Raw genomic sequence first — 22,463 nt, forward strand, 5'->3', positions numbered from 1 at the left:
ATTAATTTTCCACATGCTGTTGAACAGTTGGGACAATAACTCCTTCCCTCCCATCTCCTCCACTCCCCATTCCCTAATTGAATCTTCAGCGCTAACCACTCAAACAAAAAATACACACGAGGAAGTCATGAATAAATCTAGGAATAAAAAGGTTAAAATTAAAAATAGGTTTATTGTTTTAACTGTCTGTTTTATGTCTGCTTATGGCAGGGATTCTTTTAAAAAAAAATGAAGCACCATTGAATTAAATCATCACAGTGACAAGTTAGCCTGAAGGTATCTGTACCAAAAGAAGCAGGAATTGAATCAAACACGCACGGTCAAGTGAGCTCATTACTGTGGAGTGGGGGCCCCCGAGTGCTCATTACCATTACCTGAGTCGCACTTTTCTTATCCTTGTAAAGCTCTCGGCTTCCTCTTCTCTTCAAAGAGCTCTGTAAGACACAAAAGCCAAAGTACTATCGTGAGAAAAGATGAGATGACAGAAACATCCACAGCAGGGAAAAAAACAAAATCATCACCCACTTTATAAAAAGGTTTAAAATAAACAGGTTGACGCCTCACTTAAAATGGTAGGCAAGTGTGAGAAGAATATGTTATGGCTTCGCATGCTAACAGTTATTTTTAGACTTGTATAATAATTGTACCAGTGGTAAATGACATGATACCCCTATCAACATTATTGCAGCCTTTGATAACAGAAACATCCTTCATTCTGTAATGCTTTGAGCACCGAAACCCTTCCCAGCAAATAGCCTTCCTGACACGTCTGTCGAACGATTTTCAGGTCAGTTCTGCAGCTTGAGAAGTCTCCGGCTTTTCTTGGTGCCGAAGTGCTCCTGCTGTCCTCAGACAGGTTATCGGTGAAAGCCGATTCTGCTCAGATGGTCTTTAAGTTAAGACTGCATTCTTTTTTAAAAGCTACCATCAATCACCGTTGTAGCAGCAAACTCTTTAATGCATTAGCTTCCACTGTATTAAATAGTTTTCTTCCTTTGTAGCCCAGAGCTTCTGGGTAGTGAGTTCAGGTGCATCATGCTAACCAGCAGTTTGGTAGAAGCAATATACTAATAAAGTATAATGATACAGATCTTACATTTATGACAACAACAACAACTTGCATTTATATAGCGCCTTTAAGGTACCTCATAGGAGTGTTATCAAACAAAATTTGACACCAAGCCACATAAGGAGATATTAGAACAGGTGACCAAAAGTTTGGTCGAAGAGGTAGGTTTTAAGGAGCGTCTTAATGGAGGAGAGAGAGGTCGGGAGGCGGAGAGGTTTAGGGAGAGGAATTACAGAGCTTAGGGCCTAGACAGCTGAAGGCACGGCCGCCAATGGTGGAGTAAAGAAAATCGGGGATGCGCTAAAGGCCAGAATTGGAGGAGCGCAGAGAATTCGGAGGGTTATAGGACTGGAGGAGGTTACAGAAATAGGGAGATGGGGTAGATTTTCTTGTTATTGAGCTTAGGGCTATTGGATCACCTGGACGCTGTACATTGAGGAAAATTGGATGGAGTGGAATGCACGAGGTAATGGAACTCACCTGATTTACCGTCCATTTAAATTAAATTGGGCATGTTATGTTTTGGGTGTGCAGCCCTGTGTCCAGGAGATCCAGTACTCACGAGTACAATAACAGGAACATCTTTCTAAAATGTTGAAATATCACATTTACTTTAACGTATTTTTTTTTAAAAAATGATAATTGTGACATTCTGGAAGGATTTTATTTCCTTCGTTTTCCACCAATTTTCTCTTCTCCATTCTCCCGCTTGGAGGATGTAGACTCCTTCCAACTCCCGATCGCCATTCTTTAAGTGTCAGCCTAGACTGTTGGCGTTGGTGGGCTATTTAATTATAGCATGCATCACAAGCAAGCCCAAATGTGTCCTCAGCTGAGGGCCGTTAGACATGCACTTTCAGGAGCGTTCACTTGATACCAATCAGTTACTGAAAATTGTTGGGGGTTATCTGCAGATTCTTCATCCGTTTGACACATTTCCACTGCAAATCCGCATGAATGCCTGGATTTTCCTCCGCTATCCTGCCGCAAATGAGATGGGATACTGGCGGAGGAAAGCGGGAAAAATCAACTCTCGTTCCTCTCTGGAGTAGGGAGGGGAAAATCAGTCAAAATCAGCTAACTCAGCACAAACAGGGAACCTAAACAAGGAACCTTCCTGGTTCGTGGGCTCAGCTACTTGTTGGTTTACCCAGCTGAGCCACATGGGGAGTTCCACCACTATAATAATCCAGGCATCCGCCCAATTTTGGGCTGGATTTTCCTTTTCCTTCCTCTACAAGGTCGGACAGGACGTCAGCCCGCCACCTCGACCCCGCCATAACCTCGGGCCATTGTCTTGGGTCGGGGGACATTATGGGGGGAATTTTAAATGGGAACGGGTTTTGGGCGGGCTTCTCCTGGCCCCATAAAAATTTAGGGCCTCAGCTTCTTCCCCGACTGCCTAAAAAAAGTTTTTATTTTTAAAGGCTTTAAAGTGGCCCTTCAGAAAAGTTAAAGCAGTGACGGGCTGGAATGGAGCGGGAACAAGACAGTAAGTTTTCGGAGGTGATTTTAATCGCGTGGCTGCCCCAATTTCAGCAGGTGGGGGGGGGGTGGTTAAAATCGCCTCCCTATGTATTCACCACGAGCCCCCCTGGCAGGATCCCCGCCAGCAAGCGAGAGCCCATCAGCAGCGTCCAGGAAGTGCTGCGGTGGGACCATCGCTGCAGCACTGGGAGACGGCGCTGAAAACTGCGCCAACCTTATTACTGAAGGCTTTGGCTGAGACCCTGGCAGGTATGGGACTGGAGAGAAATGGAGAGTGAGGAGGCTGCTACTAAGCCCCCCTCCCCCCATTTACAACATCCGTCACCATTACCGCCGCTAACCTGGGCTTACTGCTACCTTGTACCAGGTGGTCCTGGGATCTGGTGGGAAGAGGGCCAAAATGGGCAGGAAGTGGCCGGGCATTGCACCGGCATTTAACTGTCGCGGGCGGGGAAGGAATGGCCAGCAGCAATCCCAGCAGGAGCTGGGTGGGGCAGGAAACCTGAGATCTGGGCAGGGAGGCTGCTCTAGGCCTCACTACACTATTTTCCCCACTGTTTCCACTGCTATTCCGCCCGATCATCAGAAGGATAGCAGAGGAAAATATATTCTGATTTGATGTGGAAATGTGTCAAATTGATGTAGATAAATTTTGCTTTTGTCAATTTTGTATCCCTTATGATGGTGGCATTTATAATTAAAATAACATACGCTATTATAACTGATGTGACAACACAAAAATTCTTCCCCTTTTCAGCATAATAAACCCATACGTACATAACAACAGCACTTCAAAGTCATTCATTGTCTGCAAAATGCGTTGGGATGACAATGACAACTTCACAGGGGAAGACAGAGAAGCCAAGTCTTTATCGGGCAGTTAAGAAAGGAGACCAGACGCTAGGCCACAGAGATGTTTTCAGGAGGCTTTTAAATGCAGAGAATGAAGTGGAGAGATAGGGAGGTTTAAGGAGGGAGTTCCAGAGAATAGAGTGAGAGTAGAGGGAACGGCATGGATGCAAAGCTGGAGACGGTTGCATGGTAGAGTGGAGTGAGGCAGTGGAGGGATATAGTGACAAGAACGGGGATTTTAAATTCCGTGTATCGAGGGCAGGGGGCCAATGGAGGTCGTTGTAGGACATTATATAAAATGCAAGCTTGTCTTCCTGTCTTATCCTATTAAAAGTACTGCAGTATATAAAAGTAACATAAAAATCTGTGCCTAGTATTTTGTACCCTGCTTTATTTTTACATCATTAACAAGCTTTCAATTATTCTGCTCTCAGTTAGAGAGAGTTACTGTCAATTGGCTCTCTACATTTTCCGGTTACGTTCTTTGTTGTTATGTATGTTCAGGATTCACACCTCATTACGATGCAGAGAATATTTGGCTTCCAAGGGTCATGTTCTAATGATGACACAACGCGTAAAATATGCCATTCATTTCCGCACCAGTTCTCTATTTACGCTGTTTCTCCAGGGTTTCCGTGGCTCTTTCGTCAAAGTTAAAGCAGCCAATTTGGAGAACCCCCTGTCTGTCAGTCCTGCACCAACTTGTGAAGAAAGCCTTTAGAACTTTCCAATTTGTTGATCATGCATCACGTTGCCTTTTCCCAAGCAACTAATCTGTATAACTGGTACAATCCACAGCCTTAGAAAGATTTGTTTCACTGGAAAGTAGACGGACTGTTCCATGGCCTCAAAGGAGAAACACACAAAGAGCTCCCACGTGCAGAATTTTAATTATTGCCCTTCTGGATTGGAAAGGTGGCCACACAGTCTGCTCCAGGGACAGTGCGAAGGTCACTCTGTAGTTGACCTCCAAGAGATATGCAAGAACGTGTTGACTTCAGTTTTCCCTTCTGTTGCTAGGCAGATACATGTGGCTTACACTCAGCACCTCCCTGACAGTCAGGTTGAGATCATGAACTTGACATGTGGGGAATGCTCAGGATTCTTTTACACTTTCACCGGCTGCCAGTGCACATACAGAAATGAGAGTACCATACTCATAAGCATTTAAACTATAACGGTTTGCCACAACATAATATATCCTTACAGGCCTACAGGCTGTTCAAACCCAATTTTGACATCACTACTCACTACCTCTTGATTTACTTTGCCTTTCTCCTACTGTTTCAAATTTGGTGGAACCTGTGCTATAATTTTTGAACCTAATTTCCCTTTATGGGTAGAGATCTCAGGGACTTCAACATAACGAAAGCTTAGACAACTCTGAGCTTGCTGACGTAAAGGCTAAGCAAAGCCCAGATTAAGTTTACAGCTTTGCGGATCGTTAGATCATACTAGAAAATGAATATTATGACCTTATATTTAATTATTCTTAGGATCCTGGCCACATGTTAGACAAATACGATCTACACGGTAGAAGGGTGTAGTTCTAAACAAACTAAGTCCAGCATGTCATACACCATTTTACCCTCATAGGTGAAACCAATAATTTCACCAGCAAGAGTTCAAGGTCACAACTCTGAATGATGAGCGATCCTGAACTGCAATATGAAACGTGTGGCTGTGTGATTGCTCATGGATGTGGGTGAGAGTGCACAGCATAGGCACTGTGAATCTTGTGTGCTTTTATTGCATTCCTCTGAATCCTATTTTGTCTAGTGTGAGCATGTAGGAGGAGACAACAATCTCCAACCTCACAGAGCAGCCCTGTTCTTAATCTTCCCTTGTATTGTTGCAGACCTTGATCTGTAGAAATGCCCACAGCCAATTCCAGCCTTCACAAGTGTTAACTGTCTATTGCTGATAAATTAAAAATATTTGCCACAAAAACAGGATTGTGTTGTTTAAGATAATTGAAAATCAGAGAATTTCTCACCAACGACCTCGCATTCTAAGCGTTTCTTTGTGACTGCAAAAGATGAGTGAATTACAATGGCCTTTTGAACGATTGACTGTTTCTTTAATGTTGGAATATTTTATTAATTCTATAATGTATTATGTTTATTTATTATATTCCTTGAATGTAGAATTAATAATAAGCCCCATAAATGATAGGAACAGTGCAGTTCATCTGCTCCTGAAACATTCATCGCTCCACCATTGGCAGCCATGACTTCAGCTACCTAGGCCCTAAGCTCTGGAATTCCCTCCCTAAACCTCTCTACCTCTCTCGCCTCCTTTATGTCGCTCCTTAAAACCCACCTCTTTGACCAAGTTTTTGGTCACATGTCCTAATATCGCTTTATAGATGGAGTAGGGAGGGAGGAGGCTCGTGTGGAGCATACACTGGCATTGACCCGTTGGGCCGAATGGCCTGTTTCTGTGCTGTACATTCTATGTAATTCTTTGTAATATGTGGCTCGGTGTCAAATTTTGTCTGATAACACTCCTGCAAAAAACCTTAAGACATTTTTACTGTGTTAAAGGCGCTACATAAATTCAAATTGTTATTATTACTACAGCTTTTAATGCACACCAGTTGTGTTACCTATAAATATTCACACTAGTGCACCAAACCAGTAACATTCATCACGGATATTATATTAGTATACAGTTTATTTTTGTGATGCTCTTTTCATATTTTGAAGATTCATATCAAAAGATCTGACATATTTAGACAGTTTTACAGAGCAGGATGGGAGCAGGTTTCTCTCTTAGTGAGGGAGCTATGAACAATGTGAGTTATATCATGCTATGGAATTCAAAGCATTATAAAGAGAGCTTTTTTTACTTGGCATCTTACAGTTGAGAGTTTTATAGAGATTTGTCAAAGGGTATGTTAGAGATATGTTTTAACGAGTACATGCACTGCAGCTAGGAGTGTTTTATAGGGTACCTACATTACGGAGTGGGGCATGTGTTTTGCAGAGAATGCGCTCTGCAGTCAGGAGTATTTTATTGGAGGTCTAGATTACAGAGAAGGGTGTATTACATAGAAGAACATTATATATGAAACTGATGCTTTACAAATTGGTGCACAGAGAGGTGTGTATTCAGAAGTGAGGGAACTGTTAAAAAAGTACATCGTACACAAGGTTACGGTGTACGAGGCACTTTTTAAACAACTCTGAGCTTGCTGACGTAGAGGCTAAGCAAAGCCCAGATTAAGTTTGCAGCTTTGCGGATCGTTAGATCATACTAGAAAATGAATATTATAACCTTATATTTAATTATTCTTAGGATCCTGGCCACATGTTAGACAAATACGATCTGTACTGATGAGGCTGCAGTACTTAAACTTCAGACACAGTGAAGAACATGAAAAAGACTTTTGTAAAACCCAAGGGTGTGATAGTGGATCGACAGACTAGCTTGTCGCTCACATTCCCTGCTTTGCTCTAGCTCTGCTCTTCACAGTGGGTGATTCTTCTGCAGATGTTATACCTTTTGAAGATACCACTAACACACTCAGCCTGCGATGCTCACTAAACTGGCAGGTACTACAAGGCATCCCAGCCTGGGGCAAGTACTATATATTAACTAACCACCTCCTGATGGGTCGAGCACAGAAAAGAGCCAGTGTTGGTAATCAAAGAGCCCATGTCGCTCTCAAGTTTCCAGCCAGCTACATGGATGCATGGAGACAAGCAGCTAAAAATACTGGCGAACGAATAAAAAGAAAGCAAGTAGTGAACAGACTGTGCATGGAACTGGACAAACACCAAGAGATATGGGACCCCTTCTTAAAGACCAACCTCCTACTGACCCCAAGCACCTCAGCTAGATCGAGTCTACAGCCAGTTGCTGGAGAGGCAGGCTTCAATATCCTGCTCAATCCCTGCAGGAACCTGCTGCTATCCAATGAAATTGCATGTTACCCCAACTCCCATGAGCCCCCAATCCCTCTGAGTAGCAATGGCACTGGCCCCAGTATCGAGCATCTCTACTCTGGTACACAGTTATTCAGTATTTAACCTGACCTCAATGTATGTACCTGCAAGTAATGTGTAATCTGTAACCGAGCATGTACTCTATCAAACCATGACCTGAGACAGCAGGGTAACTTATCCAACATTTTGCCGCAGGCACTGGAAATTTAGGCATGCAAAATTATGGTTGGAAAATTGTGCACAGCGCTCGCCAAAATTTCTGAAGTACATTCCTGACTGCAAGGCTGCCCGCCAACAGTGCAAGGCCGGAAAGTGACCGCATGGCTGCCAGCCAACAGTGCACGGCCGGAAAGTGACCGCATGGCTGCCAGCCAACAGTGCACGGCCGGAAAGTGACCGCATGGCTGCCAGCCAACAGTGCACGGCCGGAAAGTGACCGCATGGCTGCCAGCCAACAGTGCACGGCCGGAAAGTGACCGCATGGCTGCCAGCCAACAGTGCACGGCCGGAAAGTGACCGCATGGCTGCCAGCCAACAGTGCACGGCCGGAAAGTGACCGCATGGCTGCCAGCCAACAGTGCAAGGCCGGAAAGTGACCACAAGGCTTCCAGCCAACGGTGCAAAGCCGGAAAGTGACCGTAAGGTGAAAACTTCTTGTAAAAAACAGTAAGACAAGGGATAATTTTATTCTATTAAAGGCTGAAGGTTTGTCCTGCACTGACCTGAGGCAATAAATTGCCTTCAACCACCTATCTTTTTGAGGTATGTGTGAGCTGCCAATTTTTTTTTAGTATCAGTATCCACATGTGAAAGTTGGCAGCTAGCTAACGTTTCGAGGATAATAAACACCTTTCATCCCTGAGGCGAGTTTTTCAAATTTAAATTTTAAAAAATAATAAAAATCTAGTCAGGTTTTGTTGGTACATTCCAATGTAACACCTAATGGAACTTGTTTTGTTCTAGTTCCTAACTAGCCTCAAATTGGTTCCAGTACCATTAAGCAACACTGACGGACTCAGCAAAGCAAACACGGTGTGCAGGGGACTCATCATCACTACTAATGTGTCATTACTGGGAAAAATTCACCTTTGTCCTGGATTATAGAGATGTGACAAAAAATATACTGGGAATTTTGGGTCCAATTTCTTAAATTTCTCCAATTTCTGGGATGAATGTTATTAATAATTTAAAATAAGAACAATACTGAGAGTTCTGGACCCTAAACGGCTCCCAAAAATATTAGCAGAACCACAGTGTTAGCTAACCTGGGTTTAACAACCTGCAAGGACTTTGTGCGAGAGGAGTTGCATTCTTTTGTAAGATAATGTTCTTATAAATGATGTTCTCGGCTCTATCTCAATAGCCACTTATGGTCTAATAGCCCTCAGTTCAAGTACCTTCTTTCCCGCTTGGTTCTTTCAGTGAGAATACTCAGTCTCCGTCCCCTTGTTCCCCATCCGCCCACCAGTGGAAACAACTGCTCATTGTTTACTCACAGTAAAGTCCCCAGGTTGCACTCACCCATTGTTGGCTGCACCTCTCACTGCGCCGCTCCCACTCACCATATTGCTGCTGCTACTCCCGGCTCTGCAGAAAATACTGGCACCCCACATCCACCCCATTCCTCAGTCTCCCTCTGTCCAACCCACTTGAGCCATAATCCCCCTGACCCTCAGTCTCCGTTTCCCCCCCGACACCATTCCCCAGTCTCCCTCTCTCTCTCTCTCCAACCCCCATTCCTCAGGCCCCCTCTCTCCCCGTCCATCAAACTCCATTCCCCAACCCCTATTCTCCCTATCTCCCCCGACCTCCATTCCCCAGTCTCTCTCCTCATCCATCAATCTCCATCGCTCAACCCCCGACCCCCATTCCCCCTCTCTCTCCTGACCCCCATTTCCGAGTCTCGCTCTCTCCCCCAACCCCCAATCCGCATTCTCTCTCTCTCCCCCAACCCCCATTTCCCATTCTCCCTCTCTCCCCAACCCCCATTTCCCATTCTCCCTCTCTCCCCAACCCCCATTCCCCCCTCTCCCCATCCACCAAACACCATCCCGCAAAACCCTCATTCCCCATTCTCCCTCTCTCCAACTCCCATTCTCATCTCTCACCGCATCCGCCAAATTCCATCCCCCAACCCCTGACCCCCATTCTCCCTCTCTCTCCAACCCACATTCCCCAGTTTCCCTCTGTCTCCCCGATTCGCCCTCACTTTTCCTGACTTCTGAGAACCCTCCCCTCCTATCGACTCCCGACTTTTCCCAGCACACCAGCCAGTCCTGGCTCTCTGCGGTGCCAATGTTGGGGTGGGGGAGGGGGGGTGGAATGACGTCACCAAGCTGGAGCACGAATAACTCTCCGGCTGCTAGCAGCTGCCCTCAGGAAATCCATTCCTCATGCCGGGAGACACCTGAGCAATCCAGAGTGGGGGGGGGGGGGGGGGGGGGGTTGGGGGTGGGGGTCTGGCAACTCTAGTTCTACCTTGAGCTGCACATCAAGACCCAAATCCAATCCATCATCAAGACTGCTTATTTTCACAACCACAATATTGCAGACAGCAATTTGGGTTTTAGAAATAAGCACATAGAGTATAAGAGTATTGAAGTAATCATAAATTTGCACAAAAAAGTGGTTAGGCCACCAAGTGCCTTGGTGGAGTTTTTAGATACCTCATTATAGAAAGTACATTATAGCCATAGAGTGCATAAAATGTAGATTCACCGGAATATAAGAACATAAGAACATAAGAAATAGGAGCAGGAGTAGGCCAATCGGCCCCTCGAGCCTGCTCCGCCATTCAATAAGATCATGGCTGATCTGATCCTAATCTCAAATCTAAATTCATGTCCAATTTCCTGCCCGCTCCCTGTAACCCCTAATTCCCTTTACTTCTAGGAAACTGTCGATTTCTGTTTTAAATTTATTTAATAATGTAGCTTCCACAGCTTCCTGGGGCAGCAAATTCCACAGACCTACTACCCTCTGAGTGAAGAAGTTTCTCCTCATCTCAGTTTTGAAAGAGCAGCCCCTTATTCTAAGATTATGCCCCCTCGTTCTAGTTTCACCCATCCTTGGGAACATCCTTACCGCATCCACCCGATCAAGCCCCTTCACAATCTTATATGTTTCAATAAGATCGCCTCTCATTCTTCTGAACTCCAATGAGTAGAGTCCCAATCTACTCAACCTCTCCTCATATGTCCGCCCCCTCATCCCCGGGATTAACCGAGTGAACCTTCTTTGTACTGCCTCGAGAGCAAGTATGTCTTTTCTTAAGTATGGAGACCAAAACTGTATGCAGTATTCCAGGTGCGGTCTCACCAATACCTTATATAACTGCAGCAATACCTCCCTGTTTTTATATTCTATCCCCCGAGCAATAAAAGCCAACATTCCGTTGGCTTTCTTGATCACCTGCTGCACCTGCATACTAACCTTTTGATTTTCTTGTACAAAAGGATCTGGGGGTCCTAGTGCTGCAGTACTTTCCAGTTTCTCGCCATTAAGATAACAACTTGCTCTCTGATTTTTCCTGCCAAAGTGCATAACCTCACATTTTCCAATATCGTATTGCATCTGCCAAATCTCCACCCACTCACCCAGCCTGTCTATATCCCCTTGTAGGTTTTTTATGCCCTCCTCACTCTCTACTTTCCCTCCCACCTTTGTATCATCTGCAAACTTTGATATGTTACACTTGGTCCCCTCCTCCAAATCATTAATATAGATTGTAAAGAGTTGGGGACCCAGCACCGATCCCTGCGGAACACCACTGGCTACTGGTTGCCAGTCCGAGAATGTACCATTTATCCCAACTCTCTGCTTCCTGTTCGATAACCAATCCTCCACCCATGCCAGAATATTACCCCCAATCCAGTGATTCTTTATCTTGAGCAATAATCTTTTATGTGGCACCTTGTCGAATGCCTTCTGGAAGTCTAAATACACTACGTCCAATGGTTCCCCTTTATCCACCCTGTACGTTATGTCCTCAAAGAACTCAAGCAAATTTGTCAGACATGACTTCCCCTTCGTAAAGCCATGCTGACTTTGTCCTATTAAATTTTGTTTATCCAAACGTTCCACTACTGTCTCCTTAATAATAGACTCCAAAATTTTACCCACCATAGATGTTAGGCTAACTGGTCTATAATTTCCAGCCTTCTGCCTACTATCCTTTTTAAATAAGGGTGTTACATTAGCAGTTTTCCAATCTGCCGGGACCTTTGCCGAGTCCAGAGAATTTTGGAAAATTATTACCAAAGCATCCACAATCCCTACTGCCACTTCCCTCAAGACCCTAGGATGTAAGCCATCAGGTCTAGGGGATTTATCCGCCTTGAGTCCCATTAATTTACTGAGTACCAATTCCATAGTGATTTTAATCGTATTTAGCTCCTCCCCCACTAGAGCCCCCTGTTTTTCCAGTGTTGGGATATTCTTAGTGTCCTCTACCGTAAAGACTGAAACAAAATATTTGTTCAGCATTTTTGTCATCTCCGTGTTTCCCACCATTAATTTCCCGGTCTCATCCTCTAAGAGACCTACGTTTGCCTTAGCCACCCTTTTTCTTTTTATATAACTGTAGAAACTCTTGCTATCTGTTTTTATATTTTTTGCGAATTTATTTTCATAATCTATCTTCCCTTTCTTAATCAATCCTTTAGTTACTTTTTGCTGTCTTTTGAAGACTTCCCAATCTTCTATCCTCCCACTAAGTTTGGCTACCATATATGTCCTTGTTTTTAGTCGGATACTATCCTTAATTTCTTTACTTAGCCACAGATGGCTGTCATTTATTTTACACCCTTTTTTCCTCAGTGGAATATATATTTTTTTGAAAGTTGTAAAATAACTCCTTAAATGAACACCACTGTTCATGTACCGTCTTACCCTTTAAACTATTTTCCCAGTCCACTTTAATCAATTTTGCTCTCATACCATCATAGTCTCCTTTATTCAAGCTCAGTACGCTTGTTTGAGAACCAACCTTCTCACCCTCTAATTGGATGTGGAATGTAACCATGTTATGGTCACTCATTCCAAAGGGATCCTTAAGTAGGACATTATTAATTAATCCTGACTCATTACACAGGACCAGATCCAAGGTTGCTTGCCCCCTTGTAGGATCAGTTACATACTGCTCAAGAAATCCATCCCTAATACACTCAATAAACTCTTCCTCAAGGCTGCCCTGCCCAATTTGATTTGTCCAGTTAATATGATAGTTAAAATGCCCCATATTTATAGCTGTTCCCTTATTACATGCCCTGACTATTTCCTGATTAATACTTCTTCCAGCAGAGCTGCAACTATTAGGAGGCCTATATACTACGCCCACTAGTGTTTTTTTTCCCCTTATTATTCCTTATCTCTACCCAAACTGTTTCATTATCCTCATCCTTTGTCCCAATATCTTTTCTCTGTATTACAGTGATTCCTTCCCTTATTAACATAGCCACCCCACCTCCCCTTCCTTCCTGCCTGTCCTTCCTGATTGTTAAATACCCTGGCATATTTAATTCCCAGTCGTTGTCACCCTGCAGCCATGTTTCTGTAATGGCCACAAGATCATACCCATACGTAGTTATTTGTGCCATTAACTCGTCCATTTTGTTATGAATGCTACGTGCATTCAGATAAAGAACTTTCAAATATGTTTTGTGACACTTAGTTCCTGCTTTTTCCTTTTTTAACACTTTACCTTTTACTCCATACCTTCTGTCCCTTCCTGACACGCTTTCCTCTGTCTCCCTGCTCAGGTTCCCAACCCCTTGCCACAGCTTTGATGCTGGGTTTATCGCCTTACGCCTTCTAGTTTTGCACGGATGATGCCACGGATGGGAAACTGTAGTTATGAGAAGAGACTTGAGATGCTGGGACTATTTCCAATGGAGCAGAGGAGACTAGAAGGGATTAGTAGAGGTTTCTAAAATTATGAAGGTTTGATAGCGTGTTTAGGGAAATGTTATGTCTTCTGGTTGGGGAGTCAGTGACAAAGGGATATCATTTTACAATTGTCACTGAGAATGGGCAGAGAAGTTAGGAGAAATTTCTTTACTCAGAGGGTTGTTGGAACATGGAATGCTTCACTGCTGGGAGTGATTCAGGCAAAGACAATTGCATCTTTTAAAGGAAAGTTGATTGAATACTTGAAGCAGAGAAAGATACAGGACTATGGGGAGGAAGCAGGCAGTGGGATTAGTTTTGTACTGCTCCAACAAAGTGCCAGCACAGACATGATGGACCAAATGGACTACTTCTGGGGGTTCTATGGTTTAAGCTGAGAGAGACACAGTCAAACATGAGAGAGAGAGAGAGAGTGAGAGGTGGTGCACTTTCCTGTTGTCTATATTTACAATTTGAAAACAAATCATTGTGGGAGAACCTTCACCACACGGACTGCAGCGGTTCAAGAAGGCGGCTCACCACCACCTTCTCAAGGGCAATTAGGGATGGACAATAAATGCCGGCCTCGCCGGCGACGCCCACATCCCATAAAAGAATTTTAAAAAGCAGCTTCAGAAGAAGCAGAAAATAAAATGGAGACTTGAGTGGGGGGAATAACAATAATATCTTAGCAGAATTGTTCCTAGCCATGTTTTCAGGCTATCACTATCTGGAGTATTTTTCTGCTAAACATGAGGGACATTCACTGCGAAGGAACGGAAGTTTTTCCCAATTCTTTCACCCAGTGCCAGCATTGAACACTCCCAGGTCAGGTGCAGCATGGGTTAGATGAAGAGTAAAACTCCTTCCATATTGCCCCAATGTTGGAGCAAATCTCAGAGCACCATCTCCCCCCTACTCCCTCCCCCTCCACTCCAACCACCACGACTGTGGCAGTAGGACTGAAAACTTCTGGGAAGACCCTGAAGCCTTCAGCGACAGGAACAGGAACAGCTGTGCGTATGACAAGTATAGCACTTTGGTATGGTAAGGACCTTTAAAGTTAGTTTTTATTGCCAATTTAAAACCCCAGGTTTTCTTGGGTGTTTTTTCAGTTTTTAATTTTAGTGTCAAAAACTGAGTGAAAATCAGGGGGGAAAATTTTAGAGTCCAAAAACCAGGGTGAATTCAGAGAAAATCAGTAAAATTCAGATTTTATTTTAAACATCATTAACCCTCAAGAGAACAAGGAAAACATTAACAAGGCACAATTAAGATAAACTTAACTTGTGTATGAAATTCACAATTACATACACAGCTCACAGACTGCACTTTTGCGGATCTCAATGACAGCTGCAAAAGTAATGTAAGTTTCCATGGTCACAAAATATTGTCAAGCTATTTTAACAGTAAAAGCTGTTGATAGCATTTGTGGGTGGACTGTGTGCTGCAAAATTATGACTGCTAGAATTAGCATTTAAATAGCACATCACCTCCATCGTATCATGAAGCACAAGTATTTTTGAGTTTGACTGAAATCTGAAATAGTTGATGCTATAATGTAAGTTTGTTGTCTGTGCTATGGACGATATGTTGTGATCACTGTATGCATGGTATCCAGGTGTCAGCCATGGCTCAGTGGGTAGCACTCTCCCCTTTGATGTAAAAAAGTTTTAGGTTCAAGTCCCACTCAAAAGACTTGGGCACAAAATCTATTCTGACACTCCAGTGTAGTACTGAGGGAGTGCTGCACTGTCGGAGGTGAAATCTTTTGGATGAGATGTTAAACCAAGGCCCCATCTTCCCTCTCAGTTAGACATAAAAGATCCCATGGCACTATTTCGAAGAAGGGCAGGGGAGTTCTCCCTGGTGTCCTGAGCAATATATGACCAACATCAATAAAACAGATTATCTGATCATTATCTCATTGCTGGTTGTGGGACCCTGCTGTGCGCAAATTGGCTGCCACATTCCCATATTACAACAGTGACTTCACTTCAAATGTACTTAATTGGTTGTAAAGCTCTTCAGGGCGTAATAAGGTTGTGAAAGGCGATATATAAATGCAAGTTCTTTATTACGGACGCAATTGTATGCTGTCTGTTTTGTAAGACTACAATGCGAAATTTTGGATTTTTGTCTTTCAAATGGGAAGAAATCAGCTTTTACTGATTCACCACCAACAAAAAAAATCATGAATTTATTGGTGAAAAACTGATTTTAAAGATCTCTAGATATTGGCTAGAATCAATAATAGGGCTGAGTGCAGCCCTTAAAAGTACTAACCCTACTTTAAATTAACACGTTTTAATTGAGAAAGCATGCCAATATTTAGTAAACACAAAGCGCTAAAATGTGGTAAATGGACCTATAGTTACGCTAACATTAATAATAGGAAAGCATTGATTATTTTAGGCAACCCAATAATACTGATGTCACACTGTAATAATCTAAAATAGGAGACTTTACTCTCATTACACTGAAATACCTAGCTAAGCAAAATATTTAATGGCATATGAATGACATGTCTCTCGGAATTCCAGCCTTTACTTGCTCAAACTTTTTGGACTCATCGTACAAAGAGGCAGCTTGAATCCTGTGAGGACCACGTTACCATTAGAAACCATAACAAATGTCCTCTATAAGAAATAAATAATCCCCTGCCTGTAGTAGCTCACTGCTCTATGGTTTTACTTTCTTGTTCCTATGGGATTGGGGGAAAAAAAGGACTGGGTGTTTTGCAAGGTATATCTAAAGCTACTTATCAAGGTTTCCAATTACAAGAACAATTACACAGCTATAGTTGCCTTCCAGGACCTATCTTGCATTGATTAAAGATTCCCATCAGACATTTATAACTCTGGAAGATTTATTACATAGCTGCACTCTATGAAAAATAAGGAGCCCACAGTTTGTTTTCATGACATGATGGACTGCTGAAGAAAACAATGCAGCATTCACCAAGTGAATCCAGCCAGGCCAACCCGTGTGCACCTCAGATGTAAGGAAATCCCAATTGTATGCAATTCTCCCTCGCCAGTCTCTGCTCGTTTACATGAATCCTACCGTAGATGCAGCTGTGTATTAGAAGTGCTATTGTATACAGATCCCTACTGTGTACAAGCAAGCTCCTGACAAATTAAACGCTTTTCCAAGATTTGCTTGCAATGCTGTCCACACGTCATGGTTATACAATCCCTGTCCAGTCCTCTTTATCAGCGAACCAACTGACAAGACTGCTCCTGTTTTCACCGCTTACTACAAGCACAGTGATTAGAACTGGGTCATGAATGACCAGTTTTACTACGGGAATCTGCCCAAGTGGATCAAATAAAATCTGACAGAAAACAACATACTGGTTGCTTGCATGTTAAATGTTTTTTTATTGCAATAGTTTCATTAATCACGATCCAGCGCAGGCCGACTATAAACTCAACAATGCAGCTAACAAGGTCAACCTGATCTGTTAATACAGCAGTCAGCTGTATGTGGCCATCAGGCTGAAAGTTCCCACTGCTGACATTTTTCATTGGGTATCTATCAAAATCTAGAATGTAGGAATATCTTGGCTTTGGCCAGGCACCATCAGGCTAGTGCTTCAACAAGCCACACAATAGACCATTAATATGGCTGCATATAGTGACAGCACTGTTCCCAGCCAGAACAGAGATGATTGGGTAATTCCCCTGTAAATCATGCCTGTAAGTGACTGGGATTGATTTTACGCACATAATTTATATGTAACTATTCTTCACTCATTGCATTTTGCTGGAGAAATCACCCTTCTTTTATCGGGAAAAGTTGCTGTAGTTTCAGTAATGAATTCTGTTTCCTCTAGTTCATAGAAACTCTTTTTAAATAGACTCTGTAGACTGTTTGCTGTAGTGCACTGTTTAAATAGACTTTGTTTGCTGTAAAATAGGCTGTTTGCTGTGATACTGCGTAAGTCCCGCCACTCATCAGCTGACACAGTGCAACTCATTGGCTGAGTGTCAAAAGAGACTCTGCAATAAGATACCAACCTCAGATATTCTATCAGGAGGAGGTGCTAAAGGCAAATTAAGATTTCCCGAAAAGAACAAATGGGGGAAAGATAAGAATAAATTCCCCCACCCACCGTTGTGCACTCCTTTACATCAAGTGGAACCTTGGGAGAAGACATGTTGCATATTTGCTAGCGCAGATTGGGATTAGTGCATTACACAAGCAGGGAATACCAAAAGAAGAAGAATAAGTGACAAATGAAAAACAGGAAAAATGCATCCTGCAATGTGGGGTTTAAAACAACTCAAAAACACCAATTTTGTCACAACTAGTACCACAGACAAGCACAAGGTACTTTTCCAGGACTTACTACAAGCATTTTATCGGCGTTTCTCATGGGATTGAATCCCACAGAAAAAAAGTAGTCACAAGATCGAGCATGAGCCACAGCCACATGGCAGTGTTTACTGGGAAAGCGCCAGTATATTCATTGACAGAAATTTAGTCAGAGGACCCAAAAGCGTGTTCTGTATCTGACTGTGTACAAGATCCGTTTGTTTTGACCAATACAGGTCTTGTTTTTGAAGGATGACTAGTCTAATATCTGTTGATGTAAAGCTACATTGGCCAAAGATAATGTTAAAATAGTGGATATTCTGAGCTAGAACAGCAATGTGGAGAAGAGACTCCCAGGTACTTAATCATCAACTTGAAGCCTTTCATTAGGAAGATTTAAAAAGGAGTATACTCGAGTGAAATTCTACCCTATGAGATTCAATAACATTTAAAACTATCATGCATACCCCACCCAGAAGTGAAATTTCCATGATATCATCAATGTCTGAAGTTGTGTTGACCAGAAATTTTATTTCTGAACTTGAGTTATAACTTCAGTTATTGATTCAGGGATTCACCTGAGTGAGAGAGTGTGACATCTATTCTCTTGGTGGAGTAGCAGTCGATGCTCCTTTACTGGAAAATTGACCCAATACAGATTATAATACCCCAAAGGATGAAGTGATCTTTGCTTTGGCATCAGATATTGCCGGTGATGAAGGTCAAGAAAGAGGTTGTGAGAGTCGCATGGGGCATAATGCTTTCTCCCTACCCTCACACATTAAAGCAGAATGTGTCTTTGACGTTGCTTTCCAGGCACTGGAAACTCACTCGCAGTGTCCAACAACTGATTCTCAGTCTGAGCACTCAGTGGTTGTGTTCCTTGCCCTTTGAATAACTAGATTTCAAGGCCTGGCTGTGGAATGTGGAAGACTGAGTGACATCATCCTTTCTTTCAGGATCATTTTCCACTATCTCACAATGGGCCTTCTTTGAAAGTTTGGAACAGGCCCTGCGCTATGAAAAGGCAGCATGTTCTGTCCATTGCTGAAAAGACTCTATGACAGGATGTGAAGCTTTGGAATATGATAACTGAGGATGATCAGTAAAACTTCCATCAAAGCAAAGATGCTCATCAACACACATCTTGAACAAAGGACTTAAACGTGGAAGTTTGAAGTTGTGCTGAAACCTTTCGGCATCGACATTAAGAATTGGAACGTCAGTAGGAAAGAAAATTCTATAAAAGAATCCCAAGAATTTTAACAAACTAATGCTCCATTTCCACTGCCCTCTGGTGTGAGTGGATCTTAGGAAACTTGTTTCACACACGTTCCACCCAGAGTTGAATTTGCAAACCAATGGAGGGTAAACACGGGCCGAATGGCCTGTTTCGTGTTGTAACTTCTGTGTATTTCTATGATCAGGTCTGCTGGAATACACTTTAGCTCATTATTGAGAAACTTGGTAATATGCTTAGTGAGAAATGCAATTGGAGTGTTCTACTTTCAATCATGGAATTAGAGCATGCATCAGCTATTAAATGAATTAATAACATAATTAATGAAAGGAAAGGGCAGCATAAATGGTGAGTTGAAGAACTTTGCAATGGAATATCATTAAAGGCAGATGAAGGAAAGTTAGAACTATATTTTCCTGTTTTTTTCACAAATTAAAGGATTAATTTCCCGGACACTATATAGGTTAATATTCCAAATGAAAATGGTGGGCACTTGTGACTTTGTGCCATGTAAATCAATCAAGATGTAGCTATAACAATTTTCATTTCTTACTTCTCACACAACTAAATTGCACTTAACTGGTTTAATGATGACCATTTTGTTCATCCAGCTGTGGAATGTACAAAACATTTGCCAAGTGGCATAACAAAGATTTAGGATAAACCTCAGTGACTAGGGGTTGGGGGTCCTGATTCAAAGCAATCTAATAAAACATGGTGAGCCTTTTATGATGGGAGTGGGGAAAGCCCCCAAAACTTGCACTGAACTTCAAGAACAAAACAGTAGGGGTGTCAACTAGGGGTGGACCACAACAAGAACCTGGGAAGATGTCCGGAAGGTTTACAACTTGGGTGGGAAAGTAGAGTTCAGGTAGAAGATCAGCCATGATCTTAGTGAATGGTGGAGCAGGCTCGAGGGGCAGTGCGGCTTGCTCCTGCTCCTATTTCTTATGTTCTTAAAAGGAGCATCAAAGGCAAGAACATTACCCCATCTTAATGTGGAGATGAAGGGCACATGTGATGAACGCATTTGAGAGTTGCTCAAATACCACTGGGAAAAAGCTGAAATCACCCACATTGCTGGATAACTTCCCAGATGCCAAGTCAGACATTCTTGATATGAAAATGAAGGACACACATCTTGAAGTGTATCATTCTTTCATCGTACAGAATATAAAGTCATTTTTTCAAAAGTAACACAAACTGAGCATCTCTTAGCTAAAAATAAACAGGAAAAGCAACCAGCAGTTACCTGACTGAAAATACATCCAATGGAAAGATATGGTATATTCACACGTTGAAAAGAGGCCTCTGAGATGATAGGTAGTTGGGATGCTAATGTTGGTTGTTTCCTCATGGACTATAAATAACTGCCTCAGCAATCGAAAAACACCTCACACCCATTGTGTTGAAAAGTTTTGATCCCTTTTCTGGCTGTGAACAGCAAGAGATAAAACGCAAGCAGTTTGGTTGCTGAAACAGAATGCTTCGAGGCAGTCAGGCTGCAAAGCTTTGAGCAGGTAGGAGAGATTGCAGTGCTTCGAGAAGATGTCCCTGCTTCACCTTCTCAAGCGTAACTAAGGATGGACAATAAATACTGGCCTTGCAGGTGACCCCCATATCCGGAGAATTATTTTTTCTTTAATTCCTTTAACAAGTAAATTTTTTGGAAGTGGGGGGGGGGGGGGGGGCGCGTGGGAGAAAGATTCAGCAGCAGTAAAAAGGGAAGAAAATTCTATTACCACTTTCCACTAACCTTGGACATCGATGGAATAATATTCCTCCCTACTGAAGTGTGCCACAGGATTCTTGCCAGGCTCATGAATGGCTGCGCATGTACAGTCAGTGAGACCCAGGGGTAAAAATCCGTCTTTGGCGATATTGCATCATAAGAACATAAGAAATAGGCTCAGGAGTAGGCCATTTGGCCCCTCGAGCCTGCTCCACCATTCAATAAGATCATGGCTGATCTTCGAACTCAACTCCACTTTCCCGCCCGATCCCCATATCCCTTGATTCCACTAGAGTCCAAAAATCTATCCATCTCAACCTTGTATATACTCAATGACTGAGTATCCACAGCCCTCTGGGGTAGAGAATTCCAAAGATTCACAACCCTCTGAGTGAAGAAATTCCTCCTTATCTCAGTCCGAAATGGTTGACTCCTTATCCTGAGACTATGCCCTCTAGTTCTAGACTCTCCAGCCAGGGGAAACAACCTCTCAGCATCTACCCTGTCAAGCCCCCTCAGAATTTTATATGTTTCAATGAGATCACCTCTGTTGCACCGCCTCTAAGGCAAGTATATCCTTCCTTGGATAAGGAGACCAAAACTGTACACAGTACTCCAGGTGTGGTCTCACCAAAGCCGTGTACAATTGCAGCAAGACCTCCTTTCTCATGTACTCCAACCCCCTTGCAATAAAGACCAACATACCATTTGCCTTCCTAATTGCTTTGCTGCATTTTAACTTTCTGTGTTTCGTGTACAAGGACACGCAAATGCCTCTGAACTCCAACAGCATTGAAGTCAATGGAGCTGAATACCGTGCGGGGAGCGCACCGTGCGGGGAGCGCACCGGGCGGCAGATTCGATTACGCCTGTTTTTCTCTACCGTCCAAGACAGATTTCTGCCCCCTGTATTTTGAGGAAGCAATGTGAATAAAACTGTAGCTGCCTCTGTCCATCCATGTGGTCTCCACTGGTCAGCTTCCCTTTGTCTACTTTTTCAAATACAAAAGAAGAAAAAAATGGGCCTAAAAGAAGAAAGGTATTGAAAGGATAATGCCCTTGACTTCTCCCATTTGGATTGCGAGCTATGCGTTTCCACGTGGGTCATGAACAAATTAGGATGGAAACCTTTTATCTAATTAGCCTAATTTGGGGGAAAGTATTTTCTAATTATCAGAACTTGTAGGCGCAAATATAATTAGTATGATTTGTATATTTTCCCTCATCAAATGTAATCTGCAGTTTTCATGTAACTATACATAGCTATCTCTACTCCCTTCTGCTCCTGTACAGGAGAATCAGGAACTTGAGATACATGCAAATTAATGGCTACATTGATTTAAACTTTATATGTGATCTCCTGGCTCCATGGTACATTCCTATGTGGCCCATGAAAACAAAAAGCTTGGAAACCCCTGCTTTATTTCATTGACACTACTATTAACAACAATATAGCTATTCCATTAAAAGAACAAACAGAACTGTCATATGGATTTTAACTACCAAAGGGAGTCGTGCGGTCGGGGGCCGACGCACACGGGAAAATATCTGGTCCTCTACAGCGTGAGGCCTGGGAGATTTTTAACACCCGGGGCCTCATCTGCATGGTTCCCGTCAGTCTCCCGCCCGAAACAGGTGGGAAGCGCGAGCTGGCCAGCGGGCAGGAGCAGGATTTCGGGCACCGGGGACCCAAAGGCTTAGAGAGGGGGAAGGATGTCAGGAGGGCATCGCAGTCGAGGGAGGGAAGTCCGGGGAAGGAGAGGCCTCAAGTTTTCTTGTGGGGTATGATGGGGCACTCCTGCTCCTCCTGTTCCACAAGGAAACAAAAACAAATTAACAATGACTTACTTTTCTGAGCCTTTTCTGACGGCGGATCTGCTTGCCGCCAGGTTTACTGGTGTGGTCTGGCAGTGGGCGGGGTTGCGC

General features: G+C 43.1%; 1 protein-coding gene across 2 annotated transcripts in view; it reads right to left on the reverse strand.

Annotated features, from left to right (window-relative positions):
- The window catches only part of LOC137310733 (microtubule cross-linking factor 1), a 186,059-nt gene that overhangs the window by 103,262 nt on the left and 60,334 nt on the right, over nucleotides 1–22,463 (reverse strand). For both annotated transcript variants that reach the window (XM_067978397.1, XM_067978396.1), the window contains exon 4: nucleotides 375–434. In XM_067978397.1, coding sequence (XP_067834498.1) covers nucleotides 375–434 — 60 coding nt within the window. The remainder of the gene's footprint in view (nucleotides 1–374; nucleotides 435–22,463) is intronic.

The sequence above is a fragment of the Heptranchias perlo genome, chromosome 3 (genome assembly GCF_035084215.1).
Source record: "Heptranchias perlo isolate sHepPer1 chromosome 3, sHepPer1.hap1, whole genome shotgun sequence".
Classification (NCBI taxonomy): domain Eukaryota; kingdom Metazoa; phylum Chordata; class Chondrichthyes; order Hexanchiformes; family Hexanchidae; genus Heptranchias; species Heptranchias perlo.